The sequence below is a fragment of the Leucoraja erinacea genome, chromosome 2, assembly GCF_028641065.1.
Source record: "Leucoraja erinacea ecotype New England chromosome 2, Leri_hhj_1, whole genome shotgun sequence".
In the NCBI taxonomy this organism is placed as follows: domain Eukaryota; kingdom Metazoa; phylum Chordata; class Chondrichthyes; order Rajiformes; family Rajidae; genus Leucoraja; species Leucoraja erinaceus.
The window spans coordinates 76,772,489-76,796,292 of NC_073378.1; the positions used below are offsets into that span (position 1 = coordinate 76,772,489).

A 23,804-nucleotide genomic window follows, 5' to 3' on the forward strand; every position below is an offset into this window, starting at 1 on the left:
TGAAACCAATGAAATGAAAGTGCCATAAATCATAAATGTTCTTATGTGTCAATGATTTTTAAGAGTTAATTGGTTGATTTTCAAATATCATTTAAGACTTCTTTTACAAATGAGAAGGTGTTGTGTCAGAGTCTATTACCTCGGCTGGACATCTTCCTCTAAGTTAAAAAATAGAACCATCAGCACGGGTTTGAGAGGTCGATAAAGCTTTTAGATTTTGAGATGTTTTCAGGGAGCCCATTTCCTGCGGCTAAGAGTTGTTAATGGAGCTTAAGGAATTATCTTATGACTCTCTGTTTGAGAGCGGTTATTTCCTCGCTTATGTTCCCTTGTCGAGGCTGAATATGCTGCTGTCAAACTCGGTTAATGAAAAGTAACGCGTCGGTGATTACAGTTTTATTTGGGCTCTATGTAAAAAGCGCTGTTAATTTAGCATCCCCTCCTCTGTGTGTTTGAATTTGCCACGGCTGAATGATTTAGTACCCAGCGAAAAGTGATTCTTTTTTTTCACCCTCAGCACAATCTACCTTTCTATTCCAATTTCAACACAATTGCATCTCTTCACCTCCACCATCTAATGGCTACATTATCCAGACTTTGTCAGTTGTATTATTTTTGAAAATTATTTATTTGTCTAAGGTTTCAGTTAAAGGCTCTGGCTGGCCCGGGCTACATTAAAATTCATCATACTTCAGCCTCTAGCTGTACAGTTCCCCCTGGAGAATAGACTTTCGCTATTACTGTCAAGTACCCTTGACTCTTTTTTTGCCCTTTTATCTATTACAACTAATTCAAGTTATTTTGCCCTTTTCAGAGAAGACGTGGCTCACCGTAAAGCTAAACCTGCCTTGGCGATCACAGGGCGCAGAGCCTCTGGAAATTGAGGGGTTAGTGTCAAAATGAAAATTTCACTTCAAATTATCTTGGTTGTTGCACATTTTTGCAACCAGGGCTATTGTCAGAGTCTTTGACAAGTGGGTCGAGCCACTTATTGTAGATCTTATTGTAGTAGATCTGCCTCATGATATACGTAAAATATATCGTATTCACCTATGCGATTACAAATTGAATGTTCTTCTTTCGTGCATAATTTCCGCCAAAGAATTATATAATAACTAGTGTTTACAAACAAGACTAAATAGATTAGCAATATGTTTCAAACGGTTCCTCTCTTGCACTTTAATGAACAATTAAAAATACAGTAGCCAAATTCAATTTATTTCCTTATTAAGGATAATGTGCATAATGCCCGCTTGTTTTATACCAGCTGTATCATATTTACAATCCGCATACTTGAAGTTCAGGAAAGGAATAAAAGACAATTTCTTAAATCGTGATTTCAAAGCCGTGTAGCGTTTTCATACGGTAAGGTCGCAGCCTTAATTAAAATTCCAATCTGCTTATAAAATTACAGACACTATATACTGTGTTGCTGGAACTTACAGAGGTATTGTGGCGGTGATTTAGAATTGCTGAACACTAAGAACGACATTTATCATGACACCTTGATTTGTTAATTCATTTCGCAAGTTTAAAAAAAAGTAATAGAAATTGGTTTCTGGGTGTTTTATGCAAAAACATAACCTTATATTCTGTGAATAGTTACTAACTGCGCAGTTATTCCCTTGGTTCAAAATACAGGGAACGGAGGTAACAAACAGCATTTGTTCGCAAACTACATTTAATGGAATACATTTACCTGAATAGTTAAGTTCTATAGCTTTTGTTTCAACGTAGAGAAGAGCTTAAAAGTGTTTTGAAAGTGTACGATAAATTAATGCACTCTTTAATGTCTTTGAGATAACCCAACATGTCTGCAATGCTTTTGCATACCATTCACATTTCCATCATCTCGGATCTTCAGCATTAAACTCATTTTTCTCCTTAAAGTTAATCTCCAAATTGAACATATACGCACGATCCACTAAGAGTAATGAACACGTTCTCTGGTATCTTGATCTCTGAAGTTTGAACGCATAAACTAAGACTTCCCCTTTTCCCCGCAATCGGAACCATGACAGAAATACTGACTTGAACATTTACTTTAATCCAACTTTTGCAGAGTTGATGAAGGTATATTTAATTGTTTAAGATGAAAGATAATCGACTGTCTCATTGTACATGGAGTGCACGACGAAGAAACATTCTGGGGGTGAGGCGGGTGTTTGTTTTCGCACATTAATAACTAGCTGCCTAGGGGAGAAACTGAAAATATTTCTGGAAGAATATTTTTAATGTGAAGCAAGTGCATGCTATTCTGTTATACCAGGTATAAGTTAAGGTACCAGGTACTTAGTATTGTATCTAATACTTAATATTCAAGGAGAATAATAGTACCGTCTGATGGTTTATAACTTAAAAATTGAAAATTGGTATCGTTTTAACTCATTCTTAAATCATTTTATCCACTCATAATGTAACCAGACACCACTCGTTGGATACCTCTAAAAGAGCACATTTATTTCAGTGCAGACATGTTTAACATATATCCTTGTATCTCTTAAAGCTAAAGAATTGTGCAACGGTGTAAACTTCTAACAAGTGTTGCTAGTGATCCATGGGCAGATCTCGATAGTAGCATACATACTTTTTGTCAAAGATGAATTTTCGGGAAATTATATTTGCATGCTTTCAAGCAGTCTGCGAACTCCAACCTAAGCTACCCACTTTTGTAAACTCTGGGATTTGTAAACCTTACCGATAATGTCTATAATTTCGTTTAGGCGTGCTTTCCAACACGATCTTGAATAAACTACATAGCACTATTGATTTAAAGAGCGTTTGAAATAACTTCGGTTGTTTTGTGAAAAGTTTTAAACAGTGATAAAGTCTAGTAAAAGATGGGCTGGGTTTGTGAATAGAACGTCTTGTTAAAGTCTGAAGATAGACTGCCTCTCCTTAGTGCATCAAAAGCGCCCCCACTGCACGAGTCCATAATATTTGGTTTGTTATGAACAAAACATTTTGTTTCCTGTTTTAGGAAACGCTACGAGGTCCTTACTATTTTCTTGTTGGGGTAAGCCTGGGATCTGTCCTTTAATGGTATTTGTAGGAGTTCCCAAAGAGCGCCCCATTGCCTCTGTATCCAAGATAGCACCTTTAGTGGCGGCCCAGGAAACGGTGGTGTTGGTAAGTGCCTGATTTAAAGTGCTGTGCCTGAATAGAGGGTCGTGGAAAACCCCGTCCACCCAATTCCTCAGGGTGGTGACTGGGGAATCTTGCCTGTCCACCACGCTGGTTGGCATAGAGGTCAAAGGGGGCGAGGATGAGATTGCCTGCTGATGCCGCTTCAACATGCAAGATGGATACTCAGCTTGGCTCAGTGAAGTAGCCGTCTGAGCCAGGGACCAAATCCGAGGCTTGCTGTCCATCATCTGCTGACTCTGTTGCTGTTGCTGGAAGCAAAACTTAGATTCACATTCCCTCTGTCCTCCTGCCATCAGGTCTTGCTCGGAGTTCGTCATCACTCGCTTAAGACAGTTCTTGACCTTTTCCGAATAGCGATCTCCCGGGGTTGGCAAGGGTATCTTTAAAGCGACCTTCTTGCACTGGTCAGCCTGGCATTCTGAAACCTTGATCTGACCGCTGTCCATCTGTTGAAACGGGCCTTTCAGCTCACACTCGTCACTTTCCGTCTCGATTCCATCAAAGTCATCGAGGTCACTCAGCTGCAGCTCTTTGTCCTCTTTGCATGTGGTATCTGTCAGAAATACAGTTTAAAGAATGAGAAGATGATGCGATTGAACGTTTAGAAAAGCCTACTGACTGACGATTTGTCGTACAACATTCCTCTATTAAACATGACAAATTAAATGCAGTGACTATTTCTGTTTAGTGTAGTTTATATGTATGTATCCTCTTAAATGGCGCTTTGCTCTCTCCTCCCCCTCCCCTCCCCGCCGTCACCCCTAATGCACCACCACTCAATATTCCGGACTCTCCATTTAGCTATGTGCAACAAGAGCAAGTCACTCTTGGATCTACCGCCATGCGAGGTCAACTGGGTTGTTAACACGGAGAGTAAGTAGTGATAGCGAACCATCATTGTGTTTATCTTCCGGACTCTTACGGCTTGGACTTTCGTCTTCTTCGTCTTCATAGGGTTTTTTGTCATCGGTGCATTTATTCCTCGGCGACCAGGTCATTTTATTCTCCTTCTTGAGTCTCCTCCTGGCGTTGGCGAACCAGGTGGAGACCTGGGTCAGGGTCATCTTGGTGATGATGGCCAGCATGATCTTCTCCCCTTTGGTGGGGTAGGGGTTCTTTCTGTGCTCCTGCAACCAAGCTTTCAGCGTGCTGGTGGTTTCTCGGGTTGCATTTTTCCGCCTGGCCCCTGGATCTACCGCCCCGTACCTACGTTTGTGCAAAATAATTTCAAATCAGAAGGAAAAATGTCAACGCGCAAAACATATTCAATTATTAATTCCTGGCAAGGATTCTGGAACCGCGAAGTCCTTACATGGTGCTTTTGCATCAGATTATGGCACGTCATAAACTTGGCATCTGCTCGGTTAATTAATGATGAATTGACCAAAAGAATGGTTAAGATACTAAAACACGCGATAACGTGGTCTAACAAAGTATATTTTCTATTAAACAAGACATTTTGCTTCACTGTCCCTTCTTTGCTGTGAGTGTTATCGCTGCCATCGTGTTCTTTCTATCCTTCCTTTAGTGTTTTTTAAATTGTTCATTTCACTTGCTATAGTCACAAAAAGCATGAAAAAGTAAATAGCATTTGCGTGCTACTTGCAAATGTCTGGTGTACTGTACATTTAGTTTGAGATCACCAGTACAATTCATTTATGTCTGATGACTGCAGGGGTGTACAGGCATTTGAAATATAATATTGATCCCCGATGAGATAAAATATACGATTGAAAGGGCGATAGCTAAATTGAATGGAAGGAGAAAATATTAAGTCTACTGAGAAAAAGCTGAGCAAGCAGGTGGTCCAGAGCAAAATGTCAAGAGTGAATTGGGAAGTAAAGGTGGCCGTAGTTACCCCCTCTTATCTTTTAGTTAGATTTCCAGAGGCTTACGTTTCTCTTAAACTGTATAAAGCTCCCGTTCATTCTACTCATTTACTATACATTTACTATACTATATTATACGGCTATACATTTTCCCAGATAGTTTACTGTATAACTCATAACCCTCCCTGTTAAACAAGGACAGTAAAAATGTGTTGAAATAAGACATTCGAGTTAATTGTAATATCTCAGGCAATTCAATCTTAAAAGACAATCGCAGGCAGCGTGACTTTAGACAATGTTGAAACCAAGAATGACATAGATTTGCACAAAGTAGGCGCTTTTATATTAGGGACATGGGCCACCATAAACGTGCGTTCGCGTGTAATTCAGCCTTTTATCAAGTCAATAAAGACCAGACACAAGTAATTACAAAAAATAACAGGTAGAGTTTCATGCGGTTTGATTGTGTGCTTTGACCCTATCTAATTTCACTGAAAAAACAAGAAATAATTCTATGTTAATGTTACATAGTTAAAATGGTTTGACGTTTTCTATCTATCTCCCCATATATAGTACATTTATACCGAAAGGACTAATTGGTGTGTTTTTAGCAGCGAGTTTTACATTATTGTTACAATGAGTGTAAATGTTTCGACCGGACCAAAGAGCCAAGAGCCAATGTATTTGCGCACCTGTCGTATTGATATTGTCCCAAGCTAGGATCATATGGGTAATAGGCAGCTGCCTGGGCGATCCCCGCATGCGCAGATCCAGCTGCATCCTTGGTGTCAAATGGACTCTGTAAGAGACATGTTCGCACATCTTGACTTCATTACCGGCACGGTTATTTAATTGAAACGTGTATGCTGATCTTCTTGATCATCGAAAAGTAGCGTTACATAACATTTAACATGAATAACCGCATACAGTAGAAGACTACAAGATGGTCATTTGGGATTTAAGCACAGATGCGTTGGGTGTTTATTTTGTTAAACTTCAACGTTAGCAAAACGCCCCAAACAGTGGGAAAAACTAAACAGATTTGCCCAGATTTTCATACTGCACTATTCTTTACGGTTTCACTTTCTGTGAAACTTTAAGCTTTCTGTTAAATTGCTGAATGTTACAGAGACACTCTGCCATTGGGAGAACTGGCACATAATGCGAGTACATGTATACATGAGCTATCTGTATCTGAGTTCACAACATAATCCAACTATTATTTTAGTCAATAGATAGATTTGTAAGTTCGCAGATGCTCTTTGCCAAAATAATTAAACAAAATGCATTAAACACGAAGGCTTCCAAGTTGCAATCCGTGTTTTAATTCAGCAGTGTATGTACTCACTGTAAATGTATATTTTAAATGCTCGTACAATTCTTAGTGAGTAATGGGCCTTTCAGTTGAGAAGATCAAAATTAACGTTCACAGATAATCAATTTCATACTAACATTCATTTTGGGGGCATTGACAATATAAGAGATAATTTGCAACATTTTTACCGCTTTGGTCGAGGTGAATATAATATGTTGCGTGTCAGAGTGGAATGTTGTCCGACAATATGTAGTGCAAGTTGACTCCCATGGATTTTCAAATTGACTTGATCGAGTTACTTGGATTATATCACTGTACCGTGTTTCCATAAAGGGTTGCTAAATTAAATTTGCGGATCTTGGTGGAACACATCCTCGCTGAAATGAAAGACTTAATTGACAACCTAAATCTACGGCCGATCTGATACTAAACCTCCCAGCGTGGTAACAAGGGTAACTTATCTGCTCAACCTGCTCAATCATCGATGTGAAAGTAGTGATCAGAGGATGACTTACCAGTGAATAGAAAGCAGAAGGATCTGCCCCATAGGTGACATAGTTGCCATATCCCTGGCTCGTGGCATACGGGCTCCCATACATTCCGAGTGCAGCCGCAGAGTTCAGCTCATGCCTGGCGGTGGCCAACAGCCTACTCTCGTACACGGGACAATAGACAGGAGTTTGTGCAGACGCGGCTGCCCCCGAATCCGTCAGCGTTCTGCCACTTGACTCACAGCACGTAGTCAGGGGATTGGTGGTCATCAGAAACTATATGTTGTTTAAAGAAAGGCAAATAATAATAAAGTATATAAGTTGGATGATTGCTGCTGAATATCTGCTTGCTACCGAACACTCCTTGGTATTCTTGCAATGCGGATATTCTGTTTAATGTTATCGCAGTAAGCGCGTTTTTTTACAAAGCAACTTAGCTCCTTGCAATCAAGCATGCATTTATTGCTCCATATAGTAAAGTTAAGGCATGCTATATTTATCCCTATTGAAGTGAGTTAAAGATCACGCTGTAAGCGAGGCGGTGCTGAAAAGCCGGAACGATCGCCAGCAATCAATTGGCCCCTTGGCTGCGATTAGAGCAATTGAAGGATCGATATGACATACCTGAGGCGCAGATGTGTAGGGATATCCGAACTGTGGGTACGACATTGTCCAGGTCTCCCAACATTCAGAAGAGAGAGGGAGAGATAGACAGATAGAGAGAGAGGGGGAGGGGGGGGGGGGGAGGGGGGGGGGGGGGGGGGAGGGAGAGAGAGAGAGAGAGAGAGAGAGAGAGAGGGAGAGAGAGAGAGAGAGAGAGAGAGAGAGAGAGAGAGAGAGAGAGAGAGAGAGAGAGAGAGAGATAGAGAGAGAGAGAGAGAGAGAGAGAGAGAGAGAGAGAGAGAGAGAGAGAGACGCCTGATCTCCACGCTATTGCTGCCTTGCTCCGTTCCACTGTACCAATTGATTGGCAAGCGCAGAGGCTCCTAGATGCTTGATAGGACGAAACAAGACGGCACTTCAATTTATTTACATAAGGCTTAAAACTTTATTTTCTTAGTACTAATTTATGTACCTTGCCCTTCAAGACGACTGAATGTTACGCATATTTCGAAAAGTGAATCATTCTGCAGAGCGAAATAGCCCCTCAAGGATACAAAGACTGATACAAAGTGATCTAAGACTGAACTTAGTTAATATCAGTCGGCAAGACGTCAGATAAAGCCATCTTAAAAAAAAGCTGCCTAACTCCACGGTGGGAAAATGAACTCAAATGCTTCAAATATAAGAGCTTCAGAGCAGCACTGAGTTTAACACAACATATGGGTGGATGCTGATACTTATAATAGGTGAATTGAGCAAAATATTATATTTTTGTGCAATTTTAGCCATGGTTATAATCGCGTGCAAACAACTGCCCAGTCCGCGGACCTACATTATTGGATTAATAATTATTCTTGATCCCTAGGCAAAGAGGCAAACGTAATTCGAAATGTATTTCTGATCAGTCGCCGCTTCTGGTTCACCCTATTACAATGCAGTTATAGAGGATATGAAAATGGGCAGGCAAAGCAACAGTGAGCTTCACAATGTTTCAGTCCGTAAGCTTTCGCTACTGTGCTAACAACCCAGTAGCTAATCAGTTGGACTGATATCCTGCAGGCTAAGGGATCAATTCTTGATATATTACGTAGCACATATGCGTTTATATGTAAAGCATTGGGTTCTAAACAAGTATCGAAACATTACATTACAATAGGTAGAATCTGTCTCATTCGCTGCTAGAAATGAACGCCTTGAAAGCACAAGATTTATGGGAAACAGTGAATAACCAGGCATATTTATACCATTTTACAAAACACTGCCATACCAGTGATTTATGAAACATCAAACACCCCCTCCCCTCCCCCACCTTTGCTTTATGTGAATTAAACCAAAAGTTCCCTCCCGGTGTGTGAGTGTAAGTCACGGGGACTTGAGATTGTCGCCGAGTAAATACAGGAAACTATTCCGCTTTTGTCAATACACAGAGACTACTGCCGAGCTATGCTTTTAATTTCGGCTTCATCGTAAATCTATTTTTTAATCTCGCTTGAGCGATTTTATCTATCCGAACACATCTAGAATCACAGATGGATGTGCGAAATTCTGTCTTGCTACTGGAGGGGAATGCGATGAAGGTGTCCTCCACCTTAAACCGTGCCTTGCCTTGGTGGTGCGGTGGTGGATTTCTGTACAAACCCATGGTGTGTAGACTTGCTCGAATGTTCATGAGTTCAGACATGTGAATAGCCGCGGGGTCACACTCTAATTAATGATGATGTTCTAGTATTCTCCCCAGCTGGAAGACTGCCTCCAAGAAACGAATCTGCCTGCTTTGACAGCTCGATAGTGGGTGATTGATGACTATCCAGAGACCATAGTCTACATAATATAATATCTTCTGCATAATTGCTTCTATTTGCAGATGAAAGTACGTGTTCTCAAATTGAGTTACTCCGTGTAAAGTGGTATTCTGGCACATTTATCTTATTGTTAAAAAAAACAATGAAAATTACCAGCAGATAAAATATCCAGGCAGAATAGTGACCGTGGCGCTGTACGGTGTGAAGGATTGCGCGGCCGAGTAGTTGCACCATCAATCCAATCTTCCAATTAGATTATGTAGTCTATAAGAAACTGGGAAGGTGATTAAAAAGTTTCGAAGTAACGCTCTCTTTTTGGCAAATTAACCAGCAAATGACAGTTTCTTAAAGCAGCCCAATTAAAGGAATAGCAAGTCTGTGGATGAAAAGTTTATTTTTAAATGAAATTCAGTTTGGAACAGTAAATGCAGCCTATGTATAGTACTTTACATCCCGATCACCAAGTTGCATTTCTACAGGTACACAAGGGTTTATAATGTTCACAGAAATCGGTAACTCTAACAAAGTTACACCTTTCCAGTGATATATTTGCAGTGATATTATCTATCTGCCAACGATTAGTGTCAACTGAGGTAAGCGTGGGAACATAAATACTCCTTAGATGTTTAATGGATTTCGCTATTAAAGCCCAGATCAATATTACTGACCAATAATAAGGTGTTTTATATATATTCATATATATATTCTGAAGCTTTATTACTATCGGTTTTGTGACCAATTTTGCAATACATTCCATGCGCTTCACCAGAATAAAATTAGACTCCAAGCTGTTTGAGAAGGTTAGTAGCGCTGACAAGCCAAAAACTTCAACAATTCAGTTTTCAGTGGTCTCAATGAAGGAAATTGGAGTTGCGAAGGCGGATAAGTTTAGGGAATGAATACCAAAGCTTGGAAGGTGTTACATATAATGGTGGGACGGTCCCATTAAGGCATGATCAAAAGGCCAGAATTGGAGGAGCACGAATTTATTGCAGGTTTGAGGAAATTGTATTGATGGGGTGAAAATTCACGGAGAATACATAAGCCATCATTTTAAAATCCAGGCCTTGCTCAAACTTGGACCAATACAGGCCAGAAAGCACAGGGATAATGGTTAAACAGGAAGTTAGCAGTGAGGAATTAGGCAGCTGAGTTTGGCCGACCTCCATTTAATGAAAGGTAGGATACACGCAACTGGAGAGGGGTGAACTGGAATTGTGAAACTTAGTGCTAACAAAGGAATGGACTAACTTCTCACCAGCAGATATCGAGGCGGATCTGGAGATGGGTGATCCTACTCGGGCGGGATAGAAAATAGACAATAGACAATAGGCGCAGGAGTAGACCATTTGGCCCTTCGAGCCAGCAACGCCATTCAATGTGATCATGGCTGATCATTCCCCAATCAGTACCCCGTTCCTGCCTTCTCCCCATATCCCCTGACTCCGCTATTTTTAAGCCGCATCTAGCTCTCTGGAAAACATCCAGAGAACCTGCCTCCACTAAGGCAGAGAATTCCACAGACTCACCACTCTCTGTGAGACAAAGCGTTTCCTCGTCTCAGTTCTAAATGGTTTACTCCTTATTCTTAAACTGTAGCCCCTGGTTCTGGACTCCCCCAACATCGGGAACATGTTTCCTGCCTCTAGCGTGTCCAAGCCCTTAACAATCTTATATGTTTCAATGAGATGCCCTCTCATCCTTCTAAACTCCAGAGTGTACAAGCCCAGCTGCTCCATTCTCTCAGCATCTAGGATCTAGGATGAGCCTTTACTGTTCATCCTAGAGTGAGACACGACACCAAAGCTGGCGAGCGGCTCCTTTAATTTTAGGCACTTTCGGGGGAGAGGGTGAAGTTGGTGACTCGGTTATGTTAAGATCGAAGATTTTCTAACGTTTTGTTGCAGCCAGTACTGTACGTGGGGCAATATTACAGCGGAATACAGCGCAGATTGTCTATTATTATTGAAAGGTAAAATCAAATACTCTAAAAACAGCGACGGGAATGATTTTCCTCCAAGTTAAACAAATTACGACCAATAAGGCTCCGAATTCGACAGAGAATGGCGAGACAGCAAGATTTTCCACCTCGAACACAATACTTGGAGATATCAAAAGGCGATAAGACTATAAAACAGACTCCCCATGCCTTTTTAAAGGTGGTGGTTTTGGAGAAGATTCCAAAACGCAAACCGCAACTAAACTTTACACAAACCTATTAAATATCTATTAGCAATGCACGAATGAGCAGACGAGATCCTGGTAATGGAACACACACGCGTTTCAGAGCGCAGGTCACCCGTGTCAAGTGGTTTCATATCAAACTGTATTAGTGGGTTGGTGAGATTTAGTGACACCTCCCTACACAAAAGGGGAAGAACTGAAATACAAAAACACAATGTTTGTAAACTGGTGACTCTGCGATATGGTTGGGTAATATTTCACGGCACCGAATATGCATCAACGGATCCATTTAATGAATTAGCAGCTTTAATAACTTTTAGTCGTCTTATAACATTTTGGCTACTTTAAAATTCACGATTTGTACTGCTTTCAACAACACTGAAATTTACTTCTATCCCCTCCCACTTGTCACATCCTTAACATGATTGTAACAGGAGACTGAACACTGAAGGGGGACTTCTTTTTTGTTAAAGAGCACAGGCAGATTTAATTTTTCATCGCTTTATGTGCAAGTATACACAATGTTAGATTCAGGTATCAAACTAAATATCGAAGTATTGAAAGTATAAGCAAGAGTTTAGTTACCTTTCACTGGGGCCCTGACATATTAACGCCCAGCCAACTTAAAGAGGAAATACTTTCCGTGAACTTTCTGAATCTCCTTGCGCTGTCTCTCCGAAGGCTATTGTGTTCTTAATGGTCTATGAAATATTTAGTTACATCAGCGTATGTCTTTACACTAAAAAAAACAGTGCCAAGAGCCCAGTGAAAATGAGTCGGCATTGTTCATGTTAAAGATTTAAAGCAAATATGACATTTGCTGACAAGTAAAGTGAGGTGTACATGTTATTCATTTAGGGCTGTATCACAGAGCTGAGCGCCAAAGCGAACCGTCAGTGTCCGTTTTCAGCCACTCAGTATTCCTCTGCTCTGGGATACCTTGCTCTCCCTTCTTCCCCTATTGCACAATCCCATTCCAAAGGAATAAGAAAATGAAACTAAGCAACAAAACACACTTGCAAACAACACTGGCTAAAGTAGAAATGCACCCATGCTCTTAAAACCAAGCGCTCCAAATTATCGGAACATTCAGATACACAAACTTATACCTCTTGAACGCAGGTTATATAATGGTCCACGCACCTTTCCATGCGCACTTTGACAAATAACCAGCCCTCAGCAAACATTATGTAACCTTGGTTTTAATTAATCTCTCGCCGAGCTGAGCATTACTTACTCGACCACGCAGGGAGCGGACTCTTCTCACTGTAAAGTTGTAATCTCACCTGCAACCAAAATTTAAACTTTTATTATTCGCAACTGCATTTTTCTTTAAACAAGTAATCCACCCGAAACACTGACTTAATGTGCGCCGAAGGACGAATATTTTAAACTGACAAAAAATAGCCCAGAACACAGCTACACAAGGGACACTTGAAAAATAAGGGATAAATGTCAAACCAGTCCTTCCCACTTTCATTAATTTTATTCTACTGCCTAATTTTTTATTAATGTCATTGACAATCCACGCTACAGCCTTCCCGAAATATGCAACGTTTTGCAAATTATCCTTTACACGGCATTTTTAAAAGTTTAAGAATTTTTAATGGCAAAAAAACTTAGTTACAAAAGCATCAGCGAACGCAACCACAAACCAAATGGATGCCTGTTGTGCTTTTATGATTACCTGTTCCTGCTCGGGCTTTAGCGATGGTACATTTCCATTGGTAGTCTGGTGCCAACAGGAGGTAAAGTTGAGGTGGCGTTGCGGCCCAGGCGACCTTATCGATGGTGCCTGCAGCAAGAGAGAGGGAGAGCTGTTGCAGCCATTCCCCACAGTTCTACAATTGGGGAAATGTTTCCAGTGCCTGAGTCCCACAAACACTTCAGTGAAACCGTGACGTACAGGAGCAGCACAACTCCTTGACTCACTCTCCTTAAAGTATTCCCCTTGGAGGAACTCCTGTGATCCGAATTTGAGGCACGCTTGCCCTTTTAATAAAATTCACCCATCTCAAAATATTTCCACCTTCTGGATTTAACCGAAGTGTTCTTGACATAGCCGGTTCATCAGAGGAGTCGCAGGGGCATCAGAACGGTTATCTTTTCCTTGATCCCGGTAGCAAAACTGGATGAGTAAACTTTGTGAGATTCATCGGTCCCCCTTTCCGAATCCCATGAGCCCAAACACCAGCGCGTCTCGTACTTGTTAAACAGAATTGCGGCAATGGCTCCTTTCTTGGTATTCATGACAGAAACAACGACATTTAGACAAGGCAGATCAATACAATATAGTCAAGCTATTAATCCACGATTCAAACAGCGCCGGCGTTTACCTTCGGTCCAATCCTGTCAATAATGTTTCTCATAACTGTCAGGGCCGTCAGCAGCCTGATCATTAAAACGAGTTTGTGGAGAATGTATCTAAAAAAGCTCTTTAAAAAAATGTCAACCCGAAGATAAATTTGCACTGAAGTTTTGAATTATGCTTAAATAATTATCATTAATCAATAAAGGGATTGGATTATCATTGGCAAGCGACTTTGCTTTTCTGATATTTTTCATTTATTGTCTCTGTTCTGGTTAAACTTATTTATCTGGGCAATTTGTGATATATTCAAAGTTGGATATTCAATGTGTCTAAAGTGGAATTCATAGAAATGCTTCTGATAGACATAAATGATCTATATCATTATTATCGGCGATGGTTACATGACGTTTGTCTTGCAACCACTATTGTTGCTATCAGACCATGCAGGGTTGAGGATGCTCGCTGTAAACAGGATTATGTAGCTAGTAACAATGTGCATAGATATGCAAATGAGTCATATGGCGATGATACAGCCAGTGCTTTCATCCCCCCTCAAAGTTGCGACTGCAGTCACTGCGCGAATCTTCCTCTCTTTCTGTTTCACTCAATGTCGCTGGCATATTCTAAGCAACCGATGCTCACGGAGATCAGGGTCAATTTCCCTGCGGTAGTGGAAATTCACGCATCTCTCAATATTTATAGAATATGCATGTATGTGTGTATATGTCATAGAATATATATAAATATTGCATATGTTTATATAAACATACATATACACCCATACACATGCCCATACATACCACACATACACATGCCCATGCACACACACACACACACACACACACACACACACACACACACACACACACACACACACACACACACACACACACACACACACACACACACACACATATAAATATGCACATATATAAATACAATTCATGTCTGGATATTAAAGCATACATATAGTATATACATTCTATATCTAATTCACGTTTACATGAGCATTAGGATAAATATTGTTAAAGCATATAGCATGCATTAATATCCAGACATGAAGTACTTCTGAATCAGTTTAATTAAGTGATTTTATAAATAATATTTCCTAGTCAATGTGGAATCAATCTCCAGAAAAGGAAACTTAACTATCTGAAAGAATCAGACTATATAAATTAATCTTGGAATGTCCAAGAGATTGTTTCCTTGTTTACACTCTGTTCACTATCTGGAAGAATATAATTCTGCAAATGTGAAATCAGAACAGTCTTTAGCAGCAGAATTTCTGCCACTCAACCACATAAATGTTATCGTATGTATATGTTTGGGTGACATATACAAAAATGGAAATGGCAGATTCTAGTTTATTTCATTGTTATATTAAATCTGGTATAGCAGCGTTTTCACTTTGCAATAACGCATTTCCATCATTTGGGGAAATTATTTGATGTTTATTTGTTGGTACAAAATTAATAACAGAAAATTAACTGAGCAAAGCAAAAACGCCTCATATATAACCAATGCACCATGTACCCAAAGAAAGCACAATTAATAAAAGATGTATCTTTTATCAAAAATATGTTAACATTATATTGAATAACAATGGTTGATACAAAGTTCACAAGTTTACAGGAGCATTAGGGTAAATATTGTTAAACGTCCTGATGTACAGGTATACTTGCATTTGGCCTATGGAATGATAAATTATACAGCGAAGGAAATAGCAACTTGTTCAAACAATGAAAAAAAAGATAAAATAGCATGTTGTGGTTTCTGGACAAAAATGCAATTCAAAATACTGAATGATGCAAATGGTTGTCTTGTCAGCATGAACTCAACTTGACAGAATATATGGAATGTTTTTGCAAAAACTCTCATGATGAAACAGATTAATCGATCAGAACAATAACAAGCAAGATGTTGCTTAGTAAAACTAATGCAAAAAATTACAATGGTTTAGTATGCCATATATTTTACGGAGGATTAAACTCCAGTCTGACAAAATATTAGTGGTATTTATTTAGTATGCCACACACAAACTTTGCCTTTGCTACATATGATCACTGCTACTTATCTTGGCACCAACATAGTCACTTTCTGTGCAAGTTCAAAATAAGGGATAATGTTTGCATTGTTCTGATCCTCACTGAGCTGAATTAAACTTATCACCATGGACTCCATAACAGATTAAATAATTAGGCTTGGTTTAATATATCATAACCTGTTTTGTACCCTGATGGAGTGATCTCAAATATAATTGCCATCACAGTGAGATCGACATCATATCCAGATTGTGCAGCCAGATTCCATGCTCACTAACTGCAACATTTGTACGAAGGTTATTTTAATTACAAGTTCCATCTGATTTGCACATTTTCCATATATTCTACACAGCAATTTATATCATAGCTGTGGGCAGTGGAGCATTGGTATAACATCCATGGACTAACAACTCAATCAGGATGTTCTCACCACAATACTCCCTTGGGTTCAGCACATGACAAACAGTACACCCACAGTGTAGTCAGCTGACAACACATCTTCAATACCCAAAGCTTGTCTTCACAAGCTGCATTCCGCAACAGTATATCTCCCACAGTCGATACCATTGAACCCCAGGGCAGATTCTCTCACAATCACTTCCCTTGCACACCGGCAGTTGAAGCTCTCCTCCTTTAGGACCTGGTATCTCTGTTTCCAGTGGGCCTGGAATCAAGCATCATAAATCAACTTGGTGTCAGGGAGAAAAGAAATATTTCAAAATGTAGGTGCATAAAGTGACCTTTCAATCACATTTGCATTGGTTATGCAGCGCCCTAAGATTAACTGCAGTTGTAATCATGAGCCACTTATCTGGGGCTTCACAATACATATTTCCAAAGCATATGAGATATCTAAGGATATTTGAAAACTGTATTTGATATAAATTAAGCTTTTATATCAATAAAACATATGAAATATTAGTGGTATTTATATTTCTGAAAATACTGATTTCAAACAGTGACAACATTTGAGACAATTGTTAAACATAGTTACAATCATACAGCAAATCACAAAAAATCCCAAAACAAACCATTTAATGTAAAATTAATTAATTTTTGCCGCATGTACAAGAATTGGTTGAATTCTAGCGTTGTCAGCTAAGCAAAGAATAGCATCATCAATATTTCCAGAGGTTTGCTCAGCAATTCTTAGTGTTGTTTCCTCAGACATCATATTACTTCAAATTACATGAATTGGGGATCCTTCTGAAAGACGCAATGGTCCATTCCCTGAATATTAGGAAAGTCAAAACAGTATTTCATTGAACATGACATCAAGGAATCAAAACAGCATTGAGTTTAGTGGCAGTTATGGGGGAGTGATTTAGGCATACAGTGCTGATCACAGTTGTCCATGGCCAATCATTCCAGTTATTAAGCAAGGAAGGAACCTAACATACTTATCCACTGCTGATAATAATGGAACAGGTACGAGCCAAAATCAGAATTGGTTTGAGAAGTGGCAGGTAACGTTCATACCCATTACCCATTACAAGATCTAGCTATATCATGTGGATGCCTAACTATCAATGATCTTTAATTACACCACTATTCATCAGTTCTTCACTATCCTCAACTGCTGGTATGGGTGCACAGTATGACTGGCGCAACATTTAACTGTTAATTATATTGATGCATTTGTTATAAACAAAAACAGTTATAAATTTCCACCCTCTGCTTTATCAGGTGACTGGAACACCTTTGTGTACAATCTAGATTATGACAATTATCATCACGGCTGTCAGAGACAGCAATCATTGGGAAATACCATGACTTCTAGGTCCCACTGCAACCCTTATTAGAACAACCCTTTCTTTCCAGGAATTAGCATAGTGAATCACCTTTGAACTGCCTCTAATGTTATTGTGTTTAATCTAAGTAAACCTCACCAACAACCTACATAACAACTTGTATTAAAGCTGTGTATGGTATTGTAGGTGTGGCCTCACCAACAACCTCTACAACAACTTGTACTAAAGCTCTATTGTAGGTGTGGCCTCACCAAAAACCTGTACAATTGTCACAACACATCCATATTGTTATAGTTCAGATCCCCTCCATAGTAATAAAGGAAAACATACAGTGTGCCGTCTTAATGACCTGTTGTACTGCCTGCTAACTTCTTGAAATTCATGCATTAGAACACCTAGAGCCCTCTGGACTAAACTAATGTGCAGTCTCCCTTTGTTTAGATTATAATCTGTCCCCCTTTTTTGATTTCTGCTTTCCTGTTTTGCCACCAAAGTGGCACGTCCTCACATTAAACTGCATCTGCCACATTTGCCCACTCACCCAGCCTATCAGTCACCCTCAATCCTGTCCTGCAGAATCACAATGTCCTTATCACAGTACTGAGCCTTGGGGTACCCCAAACTACTCTTTGCTTCCTTCCTATCCACATCAATACTGAACCCCCAATGCCTTGTCTTTATTATAAATGGCTATTGACCTCGCCATCCAAACAAACTCTGTCAGATACACCCTATCCACTATACTAGTTACATCCTCGAAAAATTCTATAAGATTCGTCAGACATGATTATAAATTGATTTTTGTCCAATGATTTCACATGCTGGTCTGACTCTGGTCCCCATATAGACTAACACTGTAATTCCCCTGTTCTGTAGTGGGGTTATACAGGAAATACTTCTGTCTGTTTTGCATTATTACAAGCAAGAACTTTTCAGTACTCTGGGTGCAGCCTATCTGGGACACATGACAATATCTGGGACACATGACAATAAACTCTCTTGACTTGACTCTATTCACAAAGACTTGCGGGCTGGTAGGTTAATTGGCCATTGTAAATTACCGTTACTGTGCCAAGTGAGCGGTAAACATCTGGAGAAAATTGATGAGCATGCGGGGAGAATAAAAAATAGAATTACTGTTGGATTAGTGTAAATGCGTAGTGGATGTTTGGTGTGGAAATAGTGGGCCAAAAGACTTGTCCCTATGCAGTACATTTCTACGGAAATTCTCTGTGATTCAGATGACTTGCATCTACTCTGGTTTTGTGGGTTCTGAGGCCACAAATGAGGCCAATGTGGGAACTGCATCTTCATTCATAAATGGGGCAGGAAGTATCTGACAGGACAAGCAGCTGGGTAGGCTCTGAATGGTATCTTTCTTCAACCACGTACGCAGGGCTTTAATGTGCTCTTGATGCATGGTCTTGAGATTCTGAATGTCATCCTGGATACATCTTCTCCACTTTGGGGTCATGAGTCAGAAGATGAGGAGTCAGTACGAGTTATTTTATTTCTTCAAGGAAGTTTTTGACACCTGCTTGAATATTTTTCTGCGTGCACCAGGTAAATCCCTTTGCATGGCAGACTGTACGGCAAATGTTCTGTTCTGGGTGTTTGGGGCGTTAAACATGTTCTTCTGCATGTACATCTTCTGCCCAACGCAGCACTGAGTTTGCTATGGGAAGGATGTTGTTAAGCTGGAAAGAGTGCAGAGAAGATTTACCTGTACATGGATGTTATCAGGATTAAAGGGGCTAAACTATAGGGAGAGGTTGGGCAGATTAGGACTATATTCTTGGAGTGCACGAGGACAATGTGATCCTACAGAGGTGAAAAGGATAATGAAGGGAATGGATAGGGTGAATGCACATTTTTACTCAGAGTAGAGGAATGAAGAACCAAAGGACATAAGTTTAAGGTGAAAACATTAATAGGAATCTGAAGGGCCACATTTTCACACATGGGGTAAGTGGGTATATAGAATGAGCTGCCCAAGTGCTAAGCCAACTGTTGGACAGATACATGGATAGGAAAGGTTTAGAGGGATATTGGCCAAATGGGGGGTGGTTGGGACTCATGTAGGTGGGTCATGTTGGTCAGCATGGGGAAGTTGGGCTGAGGGCCTGTTTTTGTGCTGTATGACCATGACTCTATAACTGAGGTGCTGGGGATGTTATCTTGGGAGAGGATGCAGATATTTATCCTTCAAGTGAATTCAGAAACTTTTGCAGAGGCAATATTGGCAATATTTTTCCAGTGCTTTAAGGAATGTGCTACAATTAGTCTAGGTGTCAGCCATAGATCAGCCATGATCACAATGAATGGTGGTGCTGGCTCGAAGGGCCGAATGGCACCTATTTTCTATGTTTCTATGTTTCTATGTGTCAGAAGTATATTAGGAAGTTAGTGACCACTGTTGCTGAATATAACTCAGGAGGCAGAACAAAGCCTTGGAACTGTAGACGAGTTATTAACATCTGTAAAATTAGGTGATTAAAACAACACAGAGAGGCAGAAAAGACAAAAAAAAATCTTCATATCAAATTGGCTTTTGATAATTAGTCAGCATAAACAGTTGATAACCATATTCAGGATCCCTCATAGGTTTAAGGTGAAAAGGAAAAAAAATAATAGGAATCTGATGGGTAACTGTTTCACACAACGGGTGGTGGATGGAGGACAGGTTTGGAAGGATATGGACCAAATATGGGCAAGTGGGACAAGTGTAGCTGGAACTTGTTGGCAAGTATGGGAAAGTTGGGCCGAAGGGCTTGTTTCCACACTGTATCACTCTATGACAATGGTAGGATTGTGTAGTGGGAACAATTACAAAATGAAGAGTTAGGAATGAGTTACTATGTGCCAAGTAGTTATTTGAGCTGGTAGAAGGCAAAAAGCCATGTGTAAGAAGGATCATTTCCGAGACTGCCCTTATTTACTTACTCATTATAATTCAGTTGGCTATTTGGTCCGTCTATCCATGCATGTTCCAACATAGCGAACCTATTAATTCCCTTCTCGCCTCTATACTTCCTTGTAGCATCATCTCATGATTTATGTTAATGGTTTGAACTTGGGATCAAATGGCAGATGATAACAAATGGGGTGCATAACTAATATTGAAGAGGAATGCAACATTATATAAAAGATACCAGGCAATTTGCAGGCTGGATAATTAAGTGGCAAATTAACTTTAAAACTGATAGATGTGAGGTGATGCACTTTGAAAGGAAAAAAACAGAGTTATCACCCACACCTTGGGAGAGACAAAAATGAAAATGGGCAGCAATAAAGTGATCTTCAGTCAAAACATTATTAATACCAGCAATGTAAATTAATAAAGCCACTCAAAATAGTAACAAAGCATTATGATTTATTTATAGATGCATCTAAATCATGAAAAATTGCAAATATAAAGATCCCTGGGTTTGTTGCACTTAGATTATAAATTTATAATTCTAGTCCTCATATTATAAAGAAGACATAAGGGCACACTGAACATGGTGCAAAAATGTATAAGTGATCATCAAAATTGAAGGATTACTGCAAATGTATAAGAGGCTGAGGCTTTTTTTTTTCGAGAACAGGGAAAATTCATAAGATGCTTAAGTGTATTTATCAAGGTTGTGTCAGAATAGAGGGGGAAAGAACATTTCCATTTTTGGAAGATTCAAAAACGGGAAGCTGTAAATCAAAGAAGGTCATCAATAAATCTAATAAAGAAAATAGAATAGGTTTAAGAAATAACTGCAGATGCTAGAAAATCGAAGGTAGACAAAAATGCTGTAGAAACTCAGAAACTCAGAAAATAGAATACATTGCTTTACTCAGAGAGTGATCAGAATGTTACATTACTGTGAGAGTGGATGAGGCAAATGGAACAGATGAATACATGGCAAAATGGGAAAAGGCAATGAAAAGCAGAGATGTGGCAAATGGAATGGAAAGATATCCATGGAAGTTTATACTATATGCCAGTTTGTTTGAACATTATGTTCTTAATTTTAATGTAAGATATAGCTAATGTAAATGATATATATCATTGATACATCATATTCACGACTTCTTGTATCCTCTTCCTCCATTCTCTCGTGCAATGTTTCAGTGTAGTTCTTCACTGATGAGTTTGCTGCTGATGCAAAGAATCAATATAAACATGGTTTGCAAACTTTCAAATTCTACATTAAAAGGCCATGGATTGATGAATATACAGTTTATTGCTCTCAATTCTCTTCATCGGTAGGTTATGCATCATACATTCAGGTAAGAAAAGTTAGTTTGAATTAATGATCAGTAACAGTGCATTAGCACAATTTGGATTAACTGATAATTGTCAGTATACAAGATTTTAATTCCAATTTTGGATCATACCTAGTCCGATAAAGAGTGACCTGGGGAAAGAGGAACATGAGGAGATGAAGAGATGAGAAAAACTTTTTTCACACAGAGAGTGGTGAATCTCTGGAACTCTCTGCCGCAGAGGGTAGTTGAGGCCAGTTCATTGGCTATATTTAAGAGGGAGGTAGATGTGGCCCTTGTGGCTAAGGGGATCAGGGGGTATGGAGAGAAGGCAGGTACGGGATACTGAGTTGGATGACCAGCCATGATCATATTGAATGGCGGTGCAGGCTCGAAGGGCCGAATGGCCTACTCCTGCATCTATTTTCTATGTTTCTATGTTTCTATGAAAAAGGTATAAATCTTGGTTGTTCTGCCCAAGTGATTGGTGTATTATCAAAAAATTAAATATAGAAAGGGTGAACAATTAATGAATCTATCCTTCATATCCTAAAATAAGCTTTATTTTAAAGAAGTAGAAACAAGGAAGTGCTGGAGCAATTTAACGTGTCAGGCAGCATATCTGGAGAACATGGATAGGTGAAGAAGGGTCCTGACTCAAAATGTCACCAATCCAGAGATTCTGCCTGACCCACTGAGTTAAACCAGCACTTGGTGTTCTTTTTATTTTAAGAAAATCATGTTTCATTTCCTATGATTAAGTTGGAAAAGACATAATAGATACATAGATACATAGAAAATAGGTGCAGGAGTAGGCCATTCGGCCCTTCGGGCCTGCACCGCCATTCAATATGATCATGGCTGATCATTCAACTCAGTATCCCGTACCTGCCTTCTCTCCATACCCCCTAATCCCTTTAGCCACAAGGGCCACATCTAACACCCTCTTAAATACAGCCAATGAACTGGCCTCAACTACCTTCTGTGGCAGAGAGTTCCAGAGATTCACCACTCTCTGTGTGAAAAATGTTTTTCTCATCTCGGTCTTAAAGGATTTCCCCTCTATCCTTAAGCTGTGACCCCTTGTCCTGGACTTCCCCAACATCGGGAACAATCTTCCTGCATCTAGCCTGTCCAACCCCTGAAGAATTTTGTAAGTTTCTATAAGATCCCCCCTCAATCTTCTAAATTCTAGCGAGTACAAGCGGAGTCTATCCAGTCTTTCTTCATATGAAAGTCCTGACATCCCCGGAATCAGTCTGGTGAACCTTCTCTGCACTCCCTCTATGGCAATAATGCCCTTCCTCAGATTTGGAGACCAAATCTGTACGCAATACTCCAGGTGTGGTCTCACCAAGACCCTGTACAACTGCAGTAGAACCTCCCTGCTCCTATACTCAAATCCTTTTGCTATGAATGCTAACATACCATTCGCTTTCTTCACTGCCTGCTGCACCTGCATGCCTACTTTCATAGAAACATAGAAACATAGAAATTAGGTGCAGGAGTAGGCCATTCGGCCCTTCGAGCCTGCACCGCCATTCAATATGATCATGGCTGATCATCCAACTCAGTATCCCGTACCTGCCTTCTCTCCATACCCCCTGATCCCCTTAGCCACAAGAGCCACATCTAACTCCCTCTTAAACATAGCCAATGAACTGGCCTCAACTACCCCCTGTGGCAGAGAGTTCCAGAGATTCACCACTCTCTGTGTGAAAAAAGTTCTTCTCATCTCGCTTTCAATGACTGGTGTACCATGACACCCAGGTCTCGTTGCATCTCCCCTTTTCCTAATCGGCCACCATTTAGATAATAGTCTGCTTTCCTGTTTTTGCCACCAAAGTGGATAACCTCACATTTATCCACATTATACTGCATCTGCCAAACATTTGCCCACTAACCCAGCCTATCCAAGTCACCTTGCAGCCTCCTAGCATCCTCCTCACAGCTAACACTGTCCCCCAGCTTAGTGTCATCCGCATTCTACGTATTCTACATTAAGAATCTTCTTTCCCATTAATGTATTCTCATAATTTTATTATACTAACCAACCACAACTAAATGCAGCCATTTATAAACAGCTAAAC

At 39.9% G+C, this 23,804-nt stretch overlaps 1 protein-coding gene across 2 annotated transcripts; it reads right to left on the reverse strand.

The window, feature by feature from the left end:
* Positions 1 to 1,166: 1,166 nt before the first annotated feature.
* On the reverse strand, positions 1,167 to 7,610 carry irx4b (iroquois homeobox 4b). 2 transcript variants are annotated; one of them, XM_055658998.1, is made up of 5 exons: positions 7,407 to 7,610; positions 6,807 to 7,058; positions 5,669 to 5,775; positions 4,070 to 4,353; positions 1,167 to 3,700 (listed from the first exon to the last, which is right to left on the reverse strand). In XM_055658998.1, the coding sequence occupies exons 1-5, from the start codon at positions 7,449 to 7,451 to the stop codon at positions 2,949 to 2,951; spliced, it is 1,440 nt and encodes a 479-aa protein (XP_055514973.1). In that variant the 5' UTR covers positions 7,452 to 7,610; the 3' UTR covers positions 1,167 to 2,948. The 2 variants fall into 2 exon arrangements, with proteins under 2 accessions (XP_055514973.1, XP_055514971.1); XM_055658996.1 differs by having other exon boundaries at positions 4,040 to 4,353; positions 7,407 to 7,606.
* Positions 7,611 to 23,804: the final 16,194 nt, after the last annotated feature.